This window comes from Trifolium pratense, linkage group LG3, assembly GCF_020283565.1.
Source record: "Trifolium pratense cultivar HEN17-A07 linkage group LG3, ARS_RC_1.1, whole genome shotgun sequence".
Lineage (NCBI taxonomy): Eukaryota > Viridiplantae > Streptophyta > Magnoliopsida > Fabales > Fabaceae > Trifolium > Trifolium pratense.
Window position 1 is genome coordinate 11841400 of NC_060061.1, and position 21782 is coordinate 11863181.

The following is a 21782-nucleotide window of genomic DNA, read 5'->3' on the forward strand; positions in this document are numbered from 1 at the left end:
TGTTATAATGTCTTTTTTATGACGGTACGCCAATTCTGTTACCTTGGTTAAAATAAGCCTTAATTTCATTGTCTTGGTGCAAACTTTATGAGAGGTGTTATTTAGCCATAAAAAAGTATGGACAAAAGATGGACACATTTTTATTTACACATGTTGTACGCAAATCGAGGTCAAAAAAATATTTAAAAAATCTGAAACTGTATTTTTGTCACATTTTTGTCAGTATTTTGTGTTGAATTATCATTTCCGAAACTTTATTATATGTAAATGATGTGTGACTCTAGTAACAATTATGCGTTTAACACAATGTTATCAGTAAAGTTTGTAAGTGACAAAATCATACTTTTTAATTTTTAGTTTACTTAACAAGTGAAATTACTACTTCTATTTGTGAATTCATCAAAACTTATGTTGAGATTAAATACTCAATGTGATTTATGATTTAACTTCCGTCTATTTGTATGGTAAATATGCCTTAAACTTCTTGAATGAGATTAAGTATTGAATGTATGTTTATCATAGGCGTTTATATATATGAGTCACATATTATAGCGAGAAAAAAAATCCAAAAAATTTAAAAAATAGGATGGTTAAAATTTCGGATTTTATAATAGGATGGTAAATTTCTCATTCAATCAAAATAAGGATAAAACTGATTAACCAAAATCTATTATAAGCTTGTTAAACACGAAACCAGAAGCAAAGGGAGCACAGATTGAAACTTGAAACCCTAGAGTTTGAGACAGAAAGTGAAAGTAACCATGAGACGATTTCTGCTGAAAAATGCTTCTCTCTACACTCGCAATCTTCTTCATCACTCTTCTTCCACCGCCACTCCACTCGCCGTTTCATCTCACTCCCAATTCCGTCTCTTCTCCTCCAATGATATACCCGCTCCACTTCCCTCCACCACTGAAAAACCCGTTCCACCTCCCTCCATCAAAGACTCCGCCCCTATCGAAATCGAAGACGTCGACAACAAAGGTTTCTCTCTTCCTTTCAATTCTCATATACACACACACAATGCCAATTACAAATCTGAATCTCTTCATTTTTTTATTTTTGTATTTCAGAGTTTAAAGCTATGATTGAAAAATACTTTAAAGGCGACGAAGAAATGCTTCCGACGATCATGGAAGCAATTCTGAAGAGGAAATTATCAGGAAAACATGAGGATACTGATGATGAACTGATGGAGGAACTTCGTCCGGAACCTATTGATGATGTTGATGATGAGGATTTTGAAGAAGATTTTGAGGAGATGCATGAAACTGATGAGGAGATTGATGATTTGTATGATGCAAGAGACATTGTCATGGAGAGAATGGTTAAAGATAAGTACTAGCTTTAATATGGATGCATAATTACTTAAAGAATAAGATAGTTGAGGTATATTCTCTGGTATTAAGATGAAGGCAAAATAGTAGAAAAAATAATACTGTGTGTTTTTGTTATCATTCTCTTAGCTCTATGAAACACAGCCATGAGCCACTTATTAAATTAGAAGTTTCGGTGTCGGATATCGATGCTTGATTCCATTGAATTATAACATTATATTATTATTTTTTTAAAGGCTAAATTTTATTAATAATGCAACTATGCTGCACTCTATAAAACAAACACATATAAACTTTACCAAAAAAACAAACACATATAATCACATCACATGACAAAAAATAAACTAAAACAACATCTAAATTCACCGACACCCATAGCGGGTCTTACACCAAATAACATCCAACTCAAGCTCCATCACCACAATAACTATCGATCATGCTCTGACACTAAACCATACCGCATCAGCCACAACCTATTAGTATTTAGACTTGAGAGACAATTTGCATTACTATTCTCTTACTTTTGAAGCAAATATATTTTAGACCTAAATGCAGTTTTGGCCCCTAAGTTTTACAATTGCTTGATTATGACCCCTCACGTTTCATTTGCTTGATTTTAATCCCCTAAGTTTCACAATTGCTCGATTTTAGCTCTCCAAGTTTCAATTGCTCGATTTTGGCCCCCCAAGTTTACCCCTTTTTGCATTTGTCAGCCCCCCGTTGACTTTTTTGACTAAAAATTGCTTATGTAACATTTTAAAAAAAAATTAAAAATATGTTATAATTAAAATAAAAATAAAAATAAAAAAATTTGCTTTTATAAAAATGTATTAAAAATTGTTTTTTTTAATAAAAGGTTTAAAAATTTGCTTTTATAATTACTTTTTTATATAAAAAAATTATTTTATAAACTTCATATAATAAAAAAAATATATAATTTAGTTTTTAAAAAAACAATTTTTATTTTTTAAAAGTTCAAAAACATTTTTATTTATTTTTAAATACTTATTTAATTTTAAAATGTCACATAACCAATTTTTAATCAAAATAAATTCAATCGGGGGTTAGCAAATGCAAAAGGCGGTAAACTTGAGGGGCCAAAATCGATCAATTGAAACTTGGAGGGCTAAATCGAGCAATTATGAAATTTAGGGGGTTAAAATCAAGCAATTGAAACATAAAGGGCCAAAATCAAGTAATTGTGAAACTTGGGGGCCAAAACTACATTTAAGCCTATATTTTAGTGTCATTATTGGCACCTCACTTATCCTTAATAGTTATTGACATGACAAAATAGTATAAGCAAAAGAATTCAAAAAATCAAATGTATTTGCTTCAAAATTTGGATGAAAAATATATTACTTTTTTTCATTCATTTTGCTTAAAATTTATTAAGAAATGAAATGAGTCCTATACACTTTATTGGGGTCATGACCCGGATGAGATTACATGAATTTCAAATTTCAGCTCATTTTTATCTTAAAATCATTAAAAGAATAAGAATTCACATCAACCTAGAGGTTCCTAGCCTAACCATCTCAATATCTATACTACTCTAGCAAGTTCAAATCACATAAATAGATTGCAAAAAGTATAAGTTGCATAAATATTGTATTACGTAGCATTGTATGGACCACTTATTTTTTTTAATCATTTTTGTATAAATCACTTGTTAGTAATGTATGATACCCAAAATGGTATCATCATTGAAAATGCTCTTATTTATTTATTTATGAAGTGGCAACACTTATTAACTTATTTTTGCTTACATGTATAATCCGCAACCTAATAAACATTGACACATCATTAATGAATGAATCAGATAGTAAAAAATGATATGATTGAGGACCAAATTTCAAAAACGAAAAAAAGAAGTTAAATTGAGGGATGAGATATTTCAATTTTTAAAATAGGACTATAAAAAAAATTAAAAAATAGAGCGATCAAAAGTGTATTCATATTTTCGAGTGAATGACGATTCAACTTATCAAATCTATGATACTAAGATGTTTTTTTAGTTGCATGAGTGAATTTTTGGTGATTCAACTTATCAAATTTATCATAACATGTCTGGCTGCTAGTATATTCATCAGGGGCGGCTCCTATGGGTGTGCAAGGTGTGCCACCGCATAGGGCCCCTCTAAATTTGGAGAAGTTGGAGGCCTCCTATGTACTATGGATCTTCAATGTATGATATCATGATATCAACTACCATACCAATAGATAGTAGTTATATTAGTAACAATAAGCGTAAACAAATAAAAATATTATTATTATTATTATTATTATTATTATTATTATTATTACTACTTAGTAATAAACACAAAATTAATAAATGATGAATAAAATGAAGACTTAATTGATCAATTTGCTTTAAAAAATGTTAAAATGTTGACATCTTTTAAGTAGCTACAAGATTGATAGTAATATTAACTTGAAAATTATATTTAGATCTTAGGCTTAAATGCAGTTTTGCCCCCCCTATTTTGATTAAATCAGAATTTTACCCCCCCTGTTTTAAAACGCGGACTTTTACCCCCCCTGTTTTATAATTTTTTGGATTTTGCCCCCCCTAAAATTCTGCTTTCGAGTCACAACTTTAAAGCTTCGCGCGCAACTCAATTTTGATCAATAATTCACCAAAAGGATACCGAAATGACCGTAATCGAGTTATCTTTCCACAGAATCAAACCCCACTAAATTTGGAGTTACAGAGAGAGATTAATTACCGTTTTAGTGAAGTTCTGTCCAATTACTAATTCTGCAGAAATCTACTTGTGATCTTCAAATTCAACATCGTCTACCGAACACATCGTAACTCCAAATTCGACGAAATTGAAATGCCAACAAGGGTAATTTCGTTAGATTTCCATACATGTAAATAGTATTAAAATATGAGCTACAGGGTGAGAGGAATGACGAAAATATCAGTAGTAGTTTCATACGATAATTAATTTGAACAGACCTTCACTAAAACGGTAATTAATCTCTCTATGTAACTCTAAATTTAGTGGAGTTTGATTCTGTGGAAAACTAATTCGATTGCGGTCGTTTCGGTACCAGTTTGGTGAATTATTGATCCAAATTGAGTTCTGTGCGAAGCTTTGAACTTGAGGCTCAGAAGCAGATTTTGTGCAAAATTTTGGTGGGGGGGCAAAATCCAACAAATTATAAAATTGAGGGGGGGTAAAATTCCGCATTTTAAAATAGGGGGGTAAAATTCCGCATTTTTCAAAATAGGGGGGGGGTAAAACTGCATTTAAGCCTAGATCTTATTGATTATAAAATGTCTCTTTTTTTTTTCGGAGGTCGCTTTTTATGTTGATTATAAGAATGACTTTTTTAATGTTATTTAAAACTTATATAGAGAGGATTTTTTTTTTTCATTTTTTTACTAGGGCCTATTTTTAATAATTGAGCAGGGTCTCTAAAAAGTTCGAGCCGCCCCTGATATTCATGAATCATAACATGTCTGGCTGCTAGGATATAATGATTCAACTTATTCAAAGATAAACATCAATAGTGATGCATGAATTAATCATAACATGGACTGATGCTAGTATATTCAAAGCCGAAGGTTTCTTCTTCTTCTTTTTTTATCGGTACTTTTATCATATCTTGTCTGGCTGCTATTTATACTTTTATCATTTTGGTCACGCTTTCTTGTTGGATAAATGATTAATTCAAGAGAAATGATGATTTAAGAGATACACCATGTTATGAAAACGTGACCCAACAACCAACATTTTTTTTTAAAAACTTGGTATCCAGCTTTAGGACCGATAAGGGGACCAATCTCACCGCCCACTTGCAGGGCCCCCATTTAAAGCCAGAGACCTGAGAACAGGGGGGATCGAACCTGAGACCTTGAGAGGAGCATACTCCAAGGACTCAAGCCAACACCACTAAACCAACCCCAAGTGGGTTCCAACAACCCACATGTTACATTACATTATAGAAACATGCATGTAGCTGACACAACCCAATTACCCTCACAGGGTGAACCATGATTCACATCATTTATTTTAATACAAAAATAATACAAACAAGCTAGGCAGTGGCAATGGTGTTAAGAAGAAGCTAGTGATGGCAACAATAGTGAAGATCCAAATGGCCTCTGAGAAAAACAAGCAAGCTTATCTCCATATTGAAGTCCAAACATGTCACAATATCTCTTGTAAAATCTGATTCGATCTTGCACTCTAGTATCCACCCCTATTCCACATTCAAGTCCTCCATTTATGATATTCGTCACCGTCCCATATCCTGGAAACCTTCCTGCAGCAAGATCCGCACTCGAAGGATTCCATCGTCCGGTTATAACATCGTGGCATGATGGCTTTGACGATTGAGGCGTCATCCAGAACCACAAAGCGGTTTTGAAGGATATAACAGCATCATTCGCAACGAGGTCTGGATTATTGAGCAAGTCAACACCAATTGCTCTTCCACATTGTCCATAGTTGTAATTCCAAGTGATCTGAATAGGACCCCTACCAAAATATTGTTTATCTGAATTACATGGAAATTCAGAGCTCGGTCGACAGTAGGCGCTAGGATTTCGTTCAGTGACAAAGCAGTAACCCCAAGCGTTTGGACCATCAGGTGCAGTTGGCCATCCACCAGTTGTTTCATGAGAAGTTTGTCCAAAGAAAGCAGCAATTTCCCTTTTTTTAGTGGCGGTATCTCCATAGTTGGCGAAGTTTGGGAAAGCTTTCGCAGCTGAAATGAAAGCGTCATAGGTGTAAAAGCCTTTCCCCTGACATCCATTATCATCGCGATGCTTGAGCATATTGTTGAAAGTGTCCCTGGAGATGAGGCTACCAAGGTCACCTCCACCACCACCTCCGCCACCTCCACCACATTGACTTTGGCAACCATCTCCGCAGTAGTCGCTGTTTGATCCACACCAACCATATTTGCTGCAGCATGTTCCTCCGGGGCACAGAGCACCTCCAGCTTGGCTACCACATTGCTCTGCCAAGCTGCATCCTATAATACTAACAAGTAGTATTAATGTTACTGTTGTAAACCTCATATTCATGAATGGGAGTGTTTGTTCCATTCAATTGTTTGTGTGTAGAAACCTACTCCACCATCTATCTATATATAGGCGCTGCATAAGGTTATATTACGCCAAAAATGGATCTTGCCTCACTTTTTTTATTTCAAAATTTATATTTTATGATTCTTTAATATCAACTTTTGTTAATTAACAAGACTAAATAAAAAGAAATAGCTGGATTTTTATAATTCAGGCTGCTAGTCCTTAAATAAATGTTATGTACTTCATTTGTGTAATAAGTAATATTTTAAATATTGATGTTGAAGTTGTTTGTAGTTTGTATCGAATTCTCACATTGTTCAAGTTTTTGGGCTATTGAATGTTTAAATATGTGTTTGGGCGCTTTCATTCTTTGAGTTAACTTTTGGGATGAAATCGAAATCCATTTAACATGCTATTAGACTCGAATTAAGGATTCAATGTGTTGAAGTTGTTGTGTTTATATCTCTCATAAATGGACAAACAATGGAGGTTAGTAAATGGAGCAAAGTCGCACTCCACCCTTTGAGTTAGTTTTTGGAATGAGATTCAAATTCATTTAACAATAGAGAGTGTAGTCTTATAATTGTAAAAATAGGGAGTATTGTCCTATCTTTGCCATCTCATTAAGCCGCCCTCCAATTATCTTTAAAACTTGTTTTTGAAAATCTCAATTTGTGATCATCTCTATTGCACATGGACCACGTTGAGATGAGACAAAAGTAGAGTCAATGATGGCATTTCAGTTTGAAGATTGTTAACTATTACTTGGGCAATGATGAAGAACCATAGCTGATCATAACATCAAGATAAGGTTTTAAGTTGTTGATGCTATCAATCAATTGAACAAGTTTGTTAACACTGGCGGGGTAGCTCGGATGCCACTACATCGACATCACGACTAAGGAATTCCTTTAAACTTTCTAAAATACATGATGCATTGTAAACATTTCGAGTCTAATGCTAGCTAGAGTATTGACAGAAATGGAGGAATCTGCATGACCGGTTGAAGTTGATCTTGGTTCATTATACGTCTATTTTCGCCAAATAAGTCTGGGCGCTGTATTACGAGCTGCTTAATGCGTTTCAGAAATTACATCTAACACATAAACGATCGTCAATTATCCGATTTTCATTGAAGATGCATGAAAAGGTAAGACAAAATCAAAGATCATGCTATGAATAATCTGCTGAATCATACAAATTGGTAGGTACTTCAGCAATAATCCATGGATCAGAATACTCAGACATCTCTATATTCTGCATGCCAAAGTTCATATTATAGTATTCACCTTGTAACAAAAGTAAATGTAAGTCTTCATCCAAAGGTGTTAAGGCTGCATGGCTATCCAAAAGTAGGTTTCTTTGGTAAATTTCCATATCAGAAATGCAACCGAGATTATATCCTGGTGCTTTCGAACTCAAATTTGAAGTGAAAACGATATCTGGAGATTGATCATTCGCGACGAGGCTTTTGGATTGACTAGGAAAGGTGACAACTTCCAACGCCATTGAATTCACAGGACTAATGTAATCACTTGTGTAACCGGAGGGATCGGAATTCATTGATTGTGATTGATCAATTTGGAAGTGCTTCTGTGTATTTTGTTCTTCTTTCAGTAGCATTTTTGGAACTTCATTCCAAGAGCATTGTGTCGAAACGGTGGAGTACTCAAAAACTGTATGATTTACTTCTGATTCTGCAGACTCATATGGTTGATTATGGCCTATCTGTGAACACTTTCTTATCTTTGGATCAATAATATCACTAACTGAAGCTCTTATTTTGTCTATTGTTGGCCTTGTCACAATTCCATTGAGATCAACTTCATGACTTGTACTCTCCATATGAAGTTTTAATGTCCCATCCGAATATCTGAAATTGTCGATTGCACCATCGTTTTGTTGCTTGTTAAGAGAGTCGAGAAAACTTACACATCCTGAATCTTTTGAAGGTAAATCGAAATACTTTATTCCACCTGTGGAATACTTCTGATCATTTTCCTTTTGCAACCTACTCAAGTAGAGCCGGTACTTCTGCGAAGCATAATTTTATTATTAGGAACCTGTTGTATGTTTTCAAACTCAATAAAACTTTTAGACTATTGCAGAACATTTTTTCCGTTTTAGGTTTTAAGATATTCTGCATTTATGTCGATATTTCTGAGATGAGTATTGGTTCGGCAGTTTTAGATTGAACCTCTATTATGATTCTAGTCTTCTAGTTCTAGGCCTAACAGAAATGACATCAGATACAAGAACTCATAATCCAAAGTTTTAATAAGTAATTCATAAGTAATAAGTAAAAATCATATACCTGCAAGTGACTAGCAACATTTTCTCTAGTAAGCCACGGAACATTCATCAAATCGAGAATTTTCTTCGGACCAATTTCTGCCAAAGATAAATTATATTTGTCATTTCATTCTCTTACACAAAAGATATGACGGCTCATAACTTTTTATATAAAATTAACAAGAACAATATATGATCAACAAGACATGAATTAATGTTTCGCTCACTGGCGTGCTTATCAGATAATAATACTATTGATGAGAAATGTTGATAAGAAACTTACTATCGAATCCAATTCGATTCACAGCTTTAACAAACTTCTGATGAAGATCCACAGACCAAATTACTCTAGCTTTCTTTAAAGAAGTTTGATCTCCAAATTCTTTGTCATCATGTTTATTATCTAAATCTTTTCTTTTCTTCATTAAGTTCATTTCTCCTCCTACAGCAAACAGGTTACCGTCATCAATGTGATTCGATCCATTTCTCATCAAGTGAATGCCCTCAAAAGTTTCAAATTCTCTTGCCTCGTGTATTCTTTTTCTTAAGACATGTTGCCATATATTTCGCAATTCTTTCATCCTTATAGGCTTAAGCAAATAATCACATGCTCCATGTTGAACACCTTTCATCACTCTACTTGTTTCTCCATCAACAGACATCACTACATAACATCATCGAATGAGGCTAGTAAGAACACGGAATTTCAGTCAATAAAATCAAAAGGTTATATACATATATTGTAACATCCCTCTTCCAGCTCGTTTTTTCTGGACCAGGAATGCTACTCATAGGTACTGATTGGTCCAGAAAAAGAGCTGGTAGAAGAATGTTACACTAAAGAACTTACTAATGACAGGAAGATCCATTTCAAGTCCAACATGTTCAAGAAGCTTGAAACCATCCATGTCAGGCATGTTTACATCACTGATCACTATGTCATATGCATCTTTCTTTTCGCGAAGCTTCTTAAGAGCCTCTATTGCTAAACAACATGTGGTAACTAAGAGTACATGATAGATAAGAGTCAGATAAAGAACACAAGTCATTGTCTACAAAAGAGACACAAGATGTGAAAGAAGAAGCAGAGAGTGAAAGAAAGAAACCTTGGTAAAAGCATTTTTTGAGCATTTTTTCAAGGATTCTAAGCCATGTTGGATCATCATCGACAACGAGAACTCGTAAACCAGCTGGAAAAGCATCAAGGTGTGGAGAAGGAAAGCAACCACTGTCTATATTGTGAGAGATAATAGACCTGTTGTGTACCATGGTGTATGAGTTGAAGAAAAAAATGGGTTTGGTTTGTTTTGGTTTTAAAGTGAAGGAAAAAAACAAGGTGATTGTGGGAACATTAGAGTTAACAGTGTATAAATTATGAAACTATGAGTCACACCTAACACAATCTTGTATGTTTTTCCGTAATCTTTCATGTTTAAATAATGAGGCTTAGATTAGAGTATTCCTCTCTCCGATCTTATATATAAGTAAAAATGATGTATTATAGACTTGATAGTCGATACATCACAGTATAGATTAGATACGTAAAAATTAATTTTTACATATATATGAAATCGGAAGGAGTAATATTCTAATCTAGCCCAAGGGTAGGTCTCTCTCACTCTACTCAATCGATCTGTCCACTTATCAATAACGATGAGTCATTCTCAATACAAACATCGGGAGACATTGACTTCAATCAAAAGCTCGAGATACATTAAAGTACTAATTATTTATAGATAACAAACCTTAATGCATTAGATTAATGAGTATTCCCAATTATAAAGTACTCGATCTCTATTTTTTTAAGCAATGTGAAACTTCTAATCTCACACTTGCTACGCAACAATTTTATAATTTCAATGTTTTGTATTCTTCTCTTTGTGACTAGGACCATCAACTACACATTATCACTATATGGATCAAGATTTCCTACAGTAGATATTGCACGCAATTTTATACTATATTGAATCTCATTCATCGATTTTAAATCAGACAGTTCAATTTATAAGCTCAATTTTATACTAAAAAAAATCTCAGCCGCCGATTTAAAATCGGACGGCTCAGATCAAATACTGCGTCTTGCATTTACCGCGGGAAATTCACTTTGATCACTATCTATTAGGTTAATTAGTAATAGACATACACATAATGATTAAACGTTTTACAGAATCGGAACTAAAGTAGAACATTTATATTCTCAGAGACCAAATTGAGAGTTTGTTACAATACTATAGATTATATTTGATTGCCAACAGTACACCTAACAGATATATTTATCTATCTAAGATTATGTTTTACACAATGAGGGATCATTTTAGTGGTTTATAAACTTTTTACATAGATATAAAATTAGTTAATTTTTCATTCATACAATCATACTCATCAAATTAACCATATCTAATAAAAACAGATAAACACATCGCAGATAAAACTATATTACCAACAACCACACTAACTAAACATCAATGTTGATATATTTAAATTCAATTATTCATTCCTTTCAAAAGAAAAATCAATTATTCAAAATAAGCAAACAACTTCAGGACCCACCAGCACCATTCACTTGGATAAGTGCTAAGTGCTACTAACTGTACTGTTTTTTTTTAGCAATGTGATTAGGCATGAGCGCATTCAAATTCATTCCTTTGTTTTATATATATGAATATATGTGTGTTTATAAGCGAAGACAATGTTTATTTTACAAATCAATTTTATAAAATTAAATTAGTTACAATTTAAATTCTAAGATGCATGGTATCAAAGTTTTGAAGATACGTTTGACCACCAGCTATTAGAGTTTCTACTATAAAAGACTGTTAGATTTCAAGTGTGAAAGGTTACGTGTCATGTCGATTATGAATAGAAAGAATATTGATTTATAAAAGAGGTGACACGTGCCTTAAGATTTAGGATAGCGTCTCTTTATAGTTTTGGAGCATTTGACATGTTGTTTCTTCGGAGTTCCACCCAACTACAAAGACTATTAACTAAATTTGACTGCCCAATGAACATAAGACACGTTATATTATACTTCTACTACGAAAAGACAAAAATAACAACAACAAAAGAGAACAAACCAAAAGAAAGTATTAGAAAAAGATTATTGGAATGAGTTGCGTACCAATGTTATTGTGTTCATTGATAGAGGCCACGATCCCTCTAGCATTAGCAATATAACATTTGAAGGTCTTGATAGCTCCATTTGCAACGCATAACTAAGAGGCTTAAAAGGTGGCATCTTCTTTAACCAATAATCATTTAATTAAGTTCACACACCAATAGGAGCTGCATCAATATTCAATATATGCGCACTTCTTGCTTCTTCTGCTTTCTTCTTCTTTCTTTTCCACTTATTATTCTCTTCCACTTTTTTCTTTTGGTATATGTAAAAAAAAACTACTAAAAAGTTAATGTCATCAAAGTTTAGTTAAGCAAGCATAATAGCTTATTTATAAGTTAATATGATTAAAAAAAATTGTTTAGTAATCGTCAATTTTTTATTAGTTTTTTTCTTAAATGACTAATATAATTATATAGATAAAATAAGACGTAAAATCCAGAGTACAAACATAAAAAGTATCAAGTATCAGAAGTCTTCACAATCCGAGTTATGTATAAATTAAATTAAAAGTTATACTAATGTTTTGTTTTCCTTTTTGTCCGGATAAAAGTTTGTTTTGGAGATTTCACAATTTAAGTATAATTAATTTGGGCCAATGTATGCTTTTGTGGACTGTGCGGTGGAGGTACGGAAAGGATTTTATGAAAAGGAAAAAGTAAAAGAAGCTAGAGAGTGTAGTAAACAAAAATTAATGAATGACCCTAAAAAGGAAATTCCCACTAAGAAATTCTTTATGATTTAACAATATTATTATTATTTACACAAAAAAAATAGGGTGGTGAGGCCAGGGATGATTGGCAACTCACAAATTAGAAAATGGATTAACTTCATGCAACTTCTGCTAATTAAGTGGAGTATAACTTTTCATTAGTTTAATGCAAAGTTATGAAAATGGTTATGCCAGCTTATTCTTCCTCTATGATGCTTCCACGGTTGCTCTTTTCAAGTATAATCTTTTTCCTTTTATTTTGGAATTTATTTACTTTTCATTGTGAAGTATTTTGCTATTGAGAGAGCAACTCTATATAGTTTGGGGAATATGATGCACTTCTTTTTTAAAAATTATATGTAGATACCACTATATACTGAGTGAGAAGTATAGAAAATGATTTTGTCAAAAAAAGAAAGAAATATATATATTATTTTTGGATTTTCAAGGCCACGCGAGATAAATGTTAATGTTTACCAAAAATATCTTCCGGTGGAAAGCAAACCGAAGTAAATATCTACTAATAGATAGCGAACAAAAGATATCTTTTCGTAGATGAGAATGAATCCTCTCCAAAAAATAATCCTCAATTTTCACATCTCAACTATCAATCAACTTCTCTCAATTTTTTTTAGATTTAAATATTATTTTATATTTAAAATCTAATTGTCTATATTTCACATTATTTCCTCAATTTTTTTTCCCACTTGAGAGAATTCATTATCTTCCATAGATATAACATTTAATACCTAAGATATAGTACTGGGCTGTAGTTCTTTTAACATTGGGCCAAATTCTTTTTTATGAACAAACTAGGCCTAGTTAAATCTTATAAAATTGTAAAGAATTTACTAATCGTACCCTCAACAATTATAAGTCTAACCTAATGTTTTTCCATTTTAGACCTAAATATTCCATAAAAAATATGTACCATAAATTTGGAGTTTACCATATAGAATAGATATACAATGAAAAGGGATTACTTTTTTTTTATTAAAAAGGCCATTATTGTCTAAATGCAAGAGTATAGGGGTGCAATGCTATTTGTTTATATGTGTACTTTTAACAATTATCTATATATAAAGAGGATACAAAAGTTTTGGTATCGACTTTTCATAATACCAATAATATCCTTGATTCTTTTAGTAGCAAGAAAAATATTTTATTAACAAACTCACCATAACGTAAGACACATCTTTTTTTTTTTAGCAGCAAAAATCTTTTATTAACAAATTCACCATAACAAAAGGTATGTCTTTTTTTTTGGACATAAGTTAGACACAAGCAGGTGCGGAACGCGCCTGTATGGCCCGCTAGTTAATAGTAAACTTGGTAGCAATATTTTTTATTTGTTTTTTTTTATGAAAAATTATATTTATGTTTCTATTTCTATATTCCTATTTTTATTTTTATGCATATTCATCTTATTTTTCTATAATGTTTTTTATTGACTAAATTATCAATAATTTTTTATTGTTTTTGTTTTGTTACTCTTTTTATGCATAGATTCATATATATTCTTCCATAAAAAAAAGATTTATACATATTCTTGTTGTTGTATTCTTGTCTTTTGTTCGTATTAATTTGTTTTGTTGCAATTTTTATGCGTAGAGATTCTTCTGTTTTGTTTCTATCTATAATTTGTTTTTAAGCATATCATTTTTTTTTTGTATTTATCTTATATTATTTCTATATATTGTTTTTAATATATTTTTTAGTGAAAAATTACAATTAAGGATACAAAAATTCCAATGTGGTTAAAAATAATAAGAATAAACTAGTAAATTTGGTGGTAACCGATTTTATTATATTAGAATTAGATGAGAAGCATCTTCAAAATCTTATAAAATGTATTATAAAAAAAATTATAAAATGTAATCAAATAAAACAATTCATACGGGTCTTTGGAGTGACCTAGTGGTGTTGGTTTGAATCCTTGGAGTATACTTCTCTTAAGGTCTCGGGTTCGATTCCCGCTGGTATCAATTTCGGTAGGCTAGTCCATACAGAACAAAAAAATTCTGGCTTTAAATAGGCCCCGCAAGTGGACAATGAAATTGATCCCTTCGAATTAGTTGGTTCTAGGGCTGGATATCAAGTTTTAAAAAACAACTTTTATAATTAGTTTTTTTTTTTTAATTTGCATTCCAAAAAGTTTAAAAGCCAATTTTTTTTAAAAAAATAAAATAAAATATAACTATACATATATTAACGGCTTCCACTCCATTCGGTTTTAAATCTCAATTAACTTCATCTAAAAAATTTTTTATAGGCCTAACTTCATCTAAATTAATTAGAAAATCATCCAGATATTTATAAAAGATAATGAAGCACATCCTCCTAGTAATCCTACTTAATTTGAACTACTTCAAATCCATTCTTAGTTAAATCTAAACAAACTTCATCTAAATACCAAAACTCTATAAATACACAACTAATATATACATGAATTATAGGGTATGATCTCAAATCATCACGAGTTCAAGAAAAAAATACAATGAGGTCAAGAAATATGAGGCAAGAGAAGAGTGATAGAGTGAAGGATCCTATAACTCTTCAAACTATGAGCTACGATGAATTTGACAAGTTTAGGCGGCAATATTTGGTTAAGTATTATCCTTTTAATACATATGGGATGCATGAGAAGCAAAGTTTGATGCAAAAGATAAAAAAGTGCTTCATTAATTGCTTGTGCTATATTGATAATGAAGAAACTATGGACGAAATAAGAAGCAAAAAGTTTTGGATGGAGGAGTTTAAGGAGTTTGATTTTTGAAATTCTTTTATTTTTGTTTTTATTTTTCATTATATTAAATAGTACTTGATTTTTTCTTTTGTTTTTACCACGAGTATCCGGGCTACTGGACTGTCTAATCTGATTTGGAGATCAATTCTGTCATAAAGTGGTTTCACTCGCCTCCCGATCGTAATTGTCAGGATCTCATGGTCATTCCTACCAAATTCAGCGTCAATTACCATTGGACCAACTAATGATTAGTACTATATAATTTGATATAAGTTAATATTAGAATGTGTTTAGTATTGCCTAAAAAAGTTTGTTTTTAGTATTCATATAGTTCTGGAGGAAGAGGTACTTTAATTATCCAAGGAAGAAATACGATGGATATATATGGTATTCGTTTTATTAATTATTAGGTTGAATCTGCTTTGATAGTGGTTAGTAATAAACTTAGGTAATATTGCGCTGTTTGTCGTACCGTTGACTCTATCTATTCATTGAGTTTAGTTCTGATCTGAGTAGGCTTATAAATAATAGGGAATACTCTAACCTTGGGAACCGGGGCCTGGCCAAAGTCCAAGGTGGCTCTTCGATCAAGGAGATCTCATGTGCCCTATTCAGTAAGATCTTGTTTAAGTTTGTTTATATTAATATATTTTGTTGCTATTTTTATGTGTATAGATTGTTCTGTTTTATTCACATCTATAATCTGTTTTATTCATATTTTTAAGTATGTCATTTTTTTTTATTGTATATCTTATATTGTTTTTATTTTTTTATATTTTTTTAGTGAAATTATAATGAATGATACAAAAGTTGCAATGTGGTTAAAACTACAAGGATAAATTATTAAATTTTGTGGTAATCAATTTTAATATATTAGAAGTAGATTTTATACCTTTAGACAAGTGGATTGAAATTCACATCCCAAAATCAAATGAGTTATTTTATGTGAACATGTCATAAATTCACACATGTCTTAACAGCACGTCAGCACTAGAAATTTAGACTATGCATGGAACTTTCTTGATTCAACACATATCTAACTGCAAAATACATACATCAAAACATGAATTAATTTCTTTGTATAGCCAAAAGGAACTAAAAGAATCTTAACTTTCAACCCTTTGATCATAGCATCACAAATGCATGCAAGTAGCTAACACTCCCTATCAAGGAAGTAATGATATCTAGAAGAAAACTTGTGTCATGAAAAGACTATGGTGCTGAAAGATGAAACATTGGGATCAGTAAAAGGATTCAAATCTAGAAACTTAACATGAATAATATGCAATTAATTCATCTATGATAATGTTCCCAAAGAAGAAAGATTTCTTGAAATTGAGAGCCCTTACTTGTCAAATGGTTACTCTCTTGTCAGCAACATAAATTGGACCTAAGTTAGGTGGATTTTGTCTTCTATTTTTTTTGTTTACAAGTGTAACACAAATTTGTGACAAGTGACAACACATTTCTTCAAATCTCGGAGCCAAATGATTTGTGGTCCAGATTGGATTTGTTTTTTTTTTATTTATTTATTAATTATTTGTTTATGCTTCTCTGGTCACCTAACCATATAATATATAAATTAAGCAATAATAATATAATTATAATAGTTAATATCATATTAATATATTTGTCTAAAATATTCAATATTTTGCTTCAAACTTGGATTGACACATATTATTGTTTTCTGTTGAGCAGCCACCCATGTGTAGCATTACTTTGGATAAGATATATACACAATTTTGAAAAGCAAGAAATATATGTCAAACATGTTTTCAGCTTCAAGTCAATAATTTGCAGAAGCCCGTTTATAGTCAAGAAATATCATTGTGATGGTTGTTTTTTCTTTTCTACATAAGTTCCTCTGCTTGAAGTAATTAATAATATTGGAAACTCTATTGAACGTTAAATGTAAATACTTATCTCGATCAAAATTCAAACATTAATTTATTATGTTGTAACTTGTAAGAATTCAATATCTTTCATTAGACCCAAAGTCGTGTTAATAATATTGTGATAGTAACCGATCATATATGGACTCATCTTAGTTGTGAAGATTTTTAGAGTATAATTCTCTCAAAATTTCAGAATTCTCTTCGCACTATTTTTTGTGTAGACCAGTTCATACAGTGGCGATTATGCCGTCTGGCAAGCCCGGCACATGCCTGGGCTGCCTTATTTTTTTTTTTTTTTTTTTTTTTTTGTAATAATAAGAAACAAGAAAAAATAAAAATAAAAGAAAGAAACGCATTTCGTAAAGGTACCGTATGAAACATATTTAGTCTCTAATGTTTATTTTAGGTTTCAATTTGGTCCCTTATTTTTTAAAAGTTTCAAGTTGGTTCCTTATGTTATTGATCTCAACATAAGTTGGTCGTTTTCGTTAAATTTTGAGTTAATTTTTTCTAACTTTTTGTTAAATTTTGAGTTAATTTTTCTAAAACATTCACATAGTACTCTCCTAAGTGGTCTACGTACACAAATTCATTAGAAAAGTCGACGATTTAAACTAAAATTTGAGGAAAATGACCAACTTGAAACTTTTAAAAAATAAGGGACCAAATTGAAACCTAAAATAAACATAACAGATCAAATATGCAATTAATTCTAATTTTTAACAACCTAAAACCTTCTCAATCTATAATCTTTGTTTGATGACTTGATGGTGTTTTGAATTTTAAAATTTGTTAAGTTGTTTTGATTGTATAAATAAGTAGTTTAATATAATTATATACGTCGATGTGGATTCAGTTTTCATTGTAGTCTCTTATTTAGTTGAGCCTTAATTATATTGGAAACATGACTATACTCTTGCATGTTATTTCTTGTTTAAAAATTTCTTCCAAAATTAAATATTGAAAAACAGAGTTTAAATATTTCTATATTCGAAATTTGAGTTGATAAAATTCCCTCCAAAAATTTGCCCAGGCTCCCTAACAATCCTGGAGTCGCCACTGAGTTCATATATAAAGTAAAAAATTCTAACTTTAATAGGTAGCATGCTAATGAACATTATATATAGTTAATGTCCCTCTAATTAGTCGATTAGTCGAATATCAAGTCTTTCAGGAAAAAAATATCAATGTGATAGTCATCCTCCTATCAAAAGTAGAGAGCTAGGCAGGTTTAATTTCAAGTTAGAAATACGCAAGTTCTTATTAGAGTTTTAAGAAAATCAAAATCAATATACTTTTTCGGATTTAGGCCCTCTTTATATCCAAAAATAATTAATAGAAAGTGTGTAATGCAAATTTTGTCCTCTAAAAGTAGTTGTTTTTGGATAGGATACTAACATGGTCATGAGGAGGGTGATCTCATATTACTTTTTTTTTATAAAAAAAAAAAAAAACTTTATATTTGACCTGAGGACCGATTAATTTGAGGGGATCAATTTCACTATCCACTTGTGAGACCTCATTTAAAGTCAATTTTTTTTTTACTTTATATAAATTAATCCGCTGAAATTAACAGAGAATCGAACCTAAATTTTTTTGTGTATCATTTGATTCATTTGTGGTCTTCAGCGTGTTACACCTGTTTGCATGTTTGCAAGGACGGAGCTATGTAGTGCATAGTGGGAGCTTGTGCCTGGACTAAATTTTGATGAATTTTTTTAGTGGTATATAACAATATGTTACATGTTGACATTTTGGCTAATATATGGCCAACACTCATCACACAACTTAAACTTTACAAGTTGCTTATCCAACATTAAAAAAATGCCTATTTTATTTCCTATCTAGAAAATTTTATTTTTTTTATTTTTTTTTTATTTCTCATGTTTATTCTCTATCAATAATAATTTTATTCTAAGCGCATCTGACTCTAAATATGAATACTTCTCTAAATCTGGATTCAAATTATATTCAACAAGTTGTAGAAATTTCGTTTCTTCTGCTTCATTCAACCACTATAGGTATAAAATTGGTATTTTTTTTTTATGTTTTTAAAAATGAGAAAAATATTTTATGTTAATATTTGTATATATAGTGTCCCAATTATTAAAAAAAATTTATTTCATCTCTGCCTGTTTGTTAATGTACTCCTCATGAGATTCATAGTAGTAATAAAAAAGTTGTGAGAAAATTGCAAGGCAAAGGACATGCATCCATGAGCAATTTTTTTGTGTAAGTTGAATATGCAAAGATTTATTTTTTTTAACTTTTTTAAGAGTGTTAATGATGTTAATAACTCTCTTCTTTTTTTTTTCAAGAATCAACTAAATATTTTTTTCCTACTAAGGATTATTTTTGTGATTAAATTTCATTATTTTATTTAATATAAATAAATGCAAGGAATGTATGAGAGGAACAAATTGGATGAAGGGAAGCAAAAGTCATTGCAATTAATAACCGTGAAAATCCAGTTATGCCTTTTCCTTACAACGAAACGCACTAACACCACCTTTCCTACGATCACCATACGACTCAGCATGATGAGATGAGTGACAAACAACAATAAGGATAACGACGTACACTAAAAAAGGTAAATATATAATTATTAAAAAAAATTATTATTAAAAGAAAAATAATACTAAAAATGGAAAAATAAAAAGGATGAGAAGAACACAGGTAAAAAAAATATGAGAAGGAAAAATATAAAATATAAAATATATAAAAAAATTATATCTATCTTTTTTTCATAGCCGACCCTAATTTTATGAGAGATAAGATAACTTTTTTTTTCTCTCTATGTTTTCTTTATTTTCTTTTATCGAAAAAGGGTGATTTTGGATTTTTTTTAACCCGAAATCATATTTGCATATTTTTCTATTTACTTTAATATAAATAAGTGATTTTCAAGCCATTGAGTTTGATCTAGTGGTGAGGGGTTTGGGTAGTATGTTATAGGTCATGAGTTCGATTCACAGCTCATTATAAACCAAAAAAAAAAAAGTGATTTTCACTTAGATTAGGATTTCCTTTTGTGTGTCTTTGTGTGATTTTGTGTTTTGGTGCGGTGCTTCCTTTTCTGTTTTGTTGCGGTGTTCATTTGATTGAATTGACAGATCAACTTCGATAAACTACTGATTTACACAATGACTAAGTTCATCAACTGTTCATATACGGAGGCATATATAGTCTAGTTACTTTGATTTTATCACATTTTTTGTAGGCATAAGTCGTTTTATATTGTTAGCTGTAAGTTTGTTCGCAAATTCATCGTTTTAGTTTTAGTGGTGTTGAATTTGTACTTGAATCATGTACTCAACCAATTTGAATGAATGAAATCAATGAATATCTTTTATTTTAGTAACAAAAAAAATAGAAAATTAAAAAAAGGGCAAAACCTCTAACAAGAAAAAGGCAAAGTTAATTATTTTAACTTAATTTTTGTATTTTGTTTAGGTAAAAGAATTATTTTATTTTTCTAAAAGTATGAACTTTAGCTTGACCAAAAAAAAAAGTGTGAACTTTAGTATTTGTTCTATCCAAAATCATTTAAAATATCATGGTTAATTTTGTGGATAAGAATTAAGGACCGATAATAAATAGTATAAAATTGTAACGTTCAACTTTTATGATTATTATTTTTGGCAAAAAATAAAAAATATAAAAGTCCAACATTATCATTTAAACTTAATTTATGTACTCTCACACTATAATATCATTTCTTTTATGTTAGTTTTAAAAACATTTATTTTATGTAATTTAATTGGATATATGAGCACAAAAGATTACATTGTTGGTGACTTGGTGTACATAAATTTTTATGTAAAATAAAAAAAATTGACACATGTAAAATAAATATAAAAAATGAGTTTTTGTACCAAAAGAAAAATTTAAAAATCCAAAGTGCCTATGTTTATCAAAGTGTCGGAGGTCAAACCTTCGAGGGAGATTGGAAGGCCTTGTGGAGCTGGAAAGGACCACATAGAATTCAAACTTTTATGTGGATGGCTGCTCATGAGCGTCTGCTCACTAATTATCGGAGGAGCAAATGGGGTGTTGGAATTTCTCCAATGTGTCCTGATTGTGATAGAGACAACGAAACTACTCTGCATGTTTTACGGGACTGCCCAAAAGCAACTCAAATTTGGATTAGGTTGGTCCCTTCAAATCAAATTACTAATTTCTTCTCTTTAAATTGCAGGGACTGGATCTTCAGGAATATCAGCAACCAACCTCAAGGAATCCAAAGTAAGAAGTGGACTACTACCTTTTTAGTGGCTTGTTGGCACATTTGGACGTGGAGAAACAAGACTATTTTTGAAGACGATTTTCAATATCCAACCAACCCAACCTACATTATTCTTAAGATGGTTGACGAAATAGACAATTGTAACCATAATCCTATGAATCTTTACCATGGAAACACCATTTTCATTGGCTGGAAAAAACCTCAAGAAGGGTGGGTCAAGCTTAATTGCGATGGAGCATATAAGGATTCTCTTGAGCTAGCTGGTTGTGGTGGTCTCCTGCGTGACTCTGATGGGAGATGGCTAACAGGATACTCTCGCAAAATTGGAACATGTGATGCTCTTGGCGCTGAGATGTGGGGGATGTACTTGGGTATGCAAATTGCATGGA

At 31.2% G+C, this 21782-nt stretch overlaps 3 protein-coding genes across 4 annotated transcripts; 1 reads left to right on the top strand and 2 right to left on the bottom strand.

The window, feature by feature from the left end:
• Positions 1-715: 715 nt before the first annotated feature.
• LOC123914310 lies at positions 716-1476 on the top strand. Its single transcript, XM_045965412.1, has 2 exons — positions 716-984; positions 1074-1476. Exons 1-2 carry the CDS (start codon positions 762-764, stop codon positions 1343-1345), a joined length of 495 nt encoding a protein of 164 aa, XP_045821368.1. The 5' UTR covers positions 716-761; the 3' UTR covers positions 1346-1476.
• Positions 1477-4847: 3371 nt separating this feature from the next.
• LOC123914312 (endochitinase A2-like) lies at positions 4848-6514 on the bottom strand. Its single transcript, XM_045965416.1, has one exon. The coding sequence runs from the start codon at positions 6400-6402 to the stop codon at positions 5407-5409; it is 996 nt and encodes a 331-aa protein (XP_045821372.1). The 5' UTR covers positions 6403-6514; the 3' UTR covers positions 4848-5406.
• Positions 6515-6863: 349 nt separating this feature from the next.
• LOC123914311 (two-component response regulator ARR11-like) lies at positions 6864-10089 on the bottom strand. Of its 2 annotated transcripts, XR_006811803.1 has the most exons (6): positions 9783-10089; positions 9527-9679; positions 8960-9340; positions 8699-8775; positions 7507-8418; positions 6864-7411 (listed from the first exon to the last, which is right to left on the bottom strand). XR_006811803.1 is itself a non-coding variant. In XM_045965413.1 (5 exons), exons 1-5 carry the CDS (start codon positions 9943-9945, stop codon positions 7558-7560), a joined length of 1635 nt encoding a protein of 544 aa, XP_045821369.1. In that variant the 5' UTR covers positions 9946-10089; the 3' UTR covers positions 6864-7557. The 2 variants fall into 2 exon arrangements, 1 of the variants encoding a protein (XP_045821369.1); XM_045965413.1 differs by having other exon boundaries at positions 6864-8418.
• Between the last annotated feature and the right edge of the window lie 11693 nt (positions 10090-21782).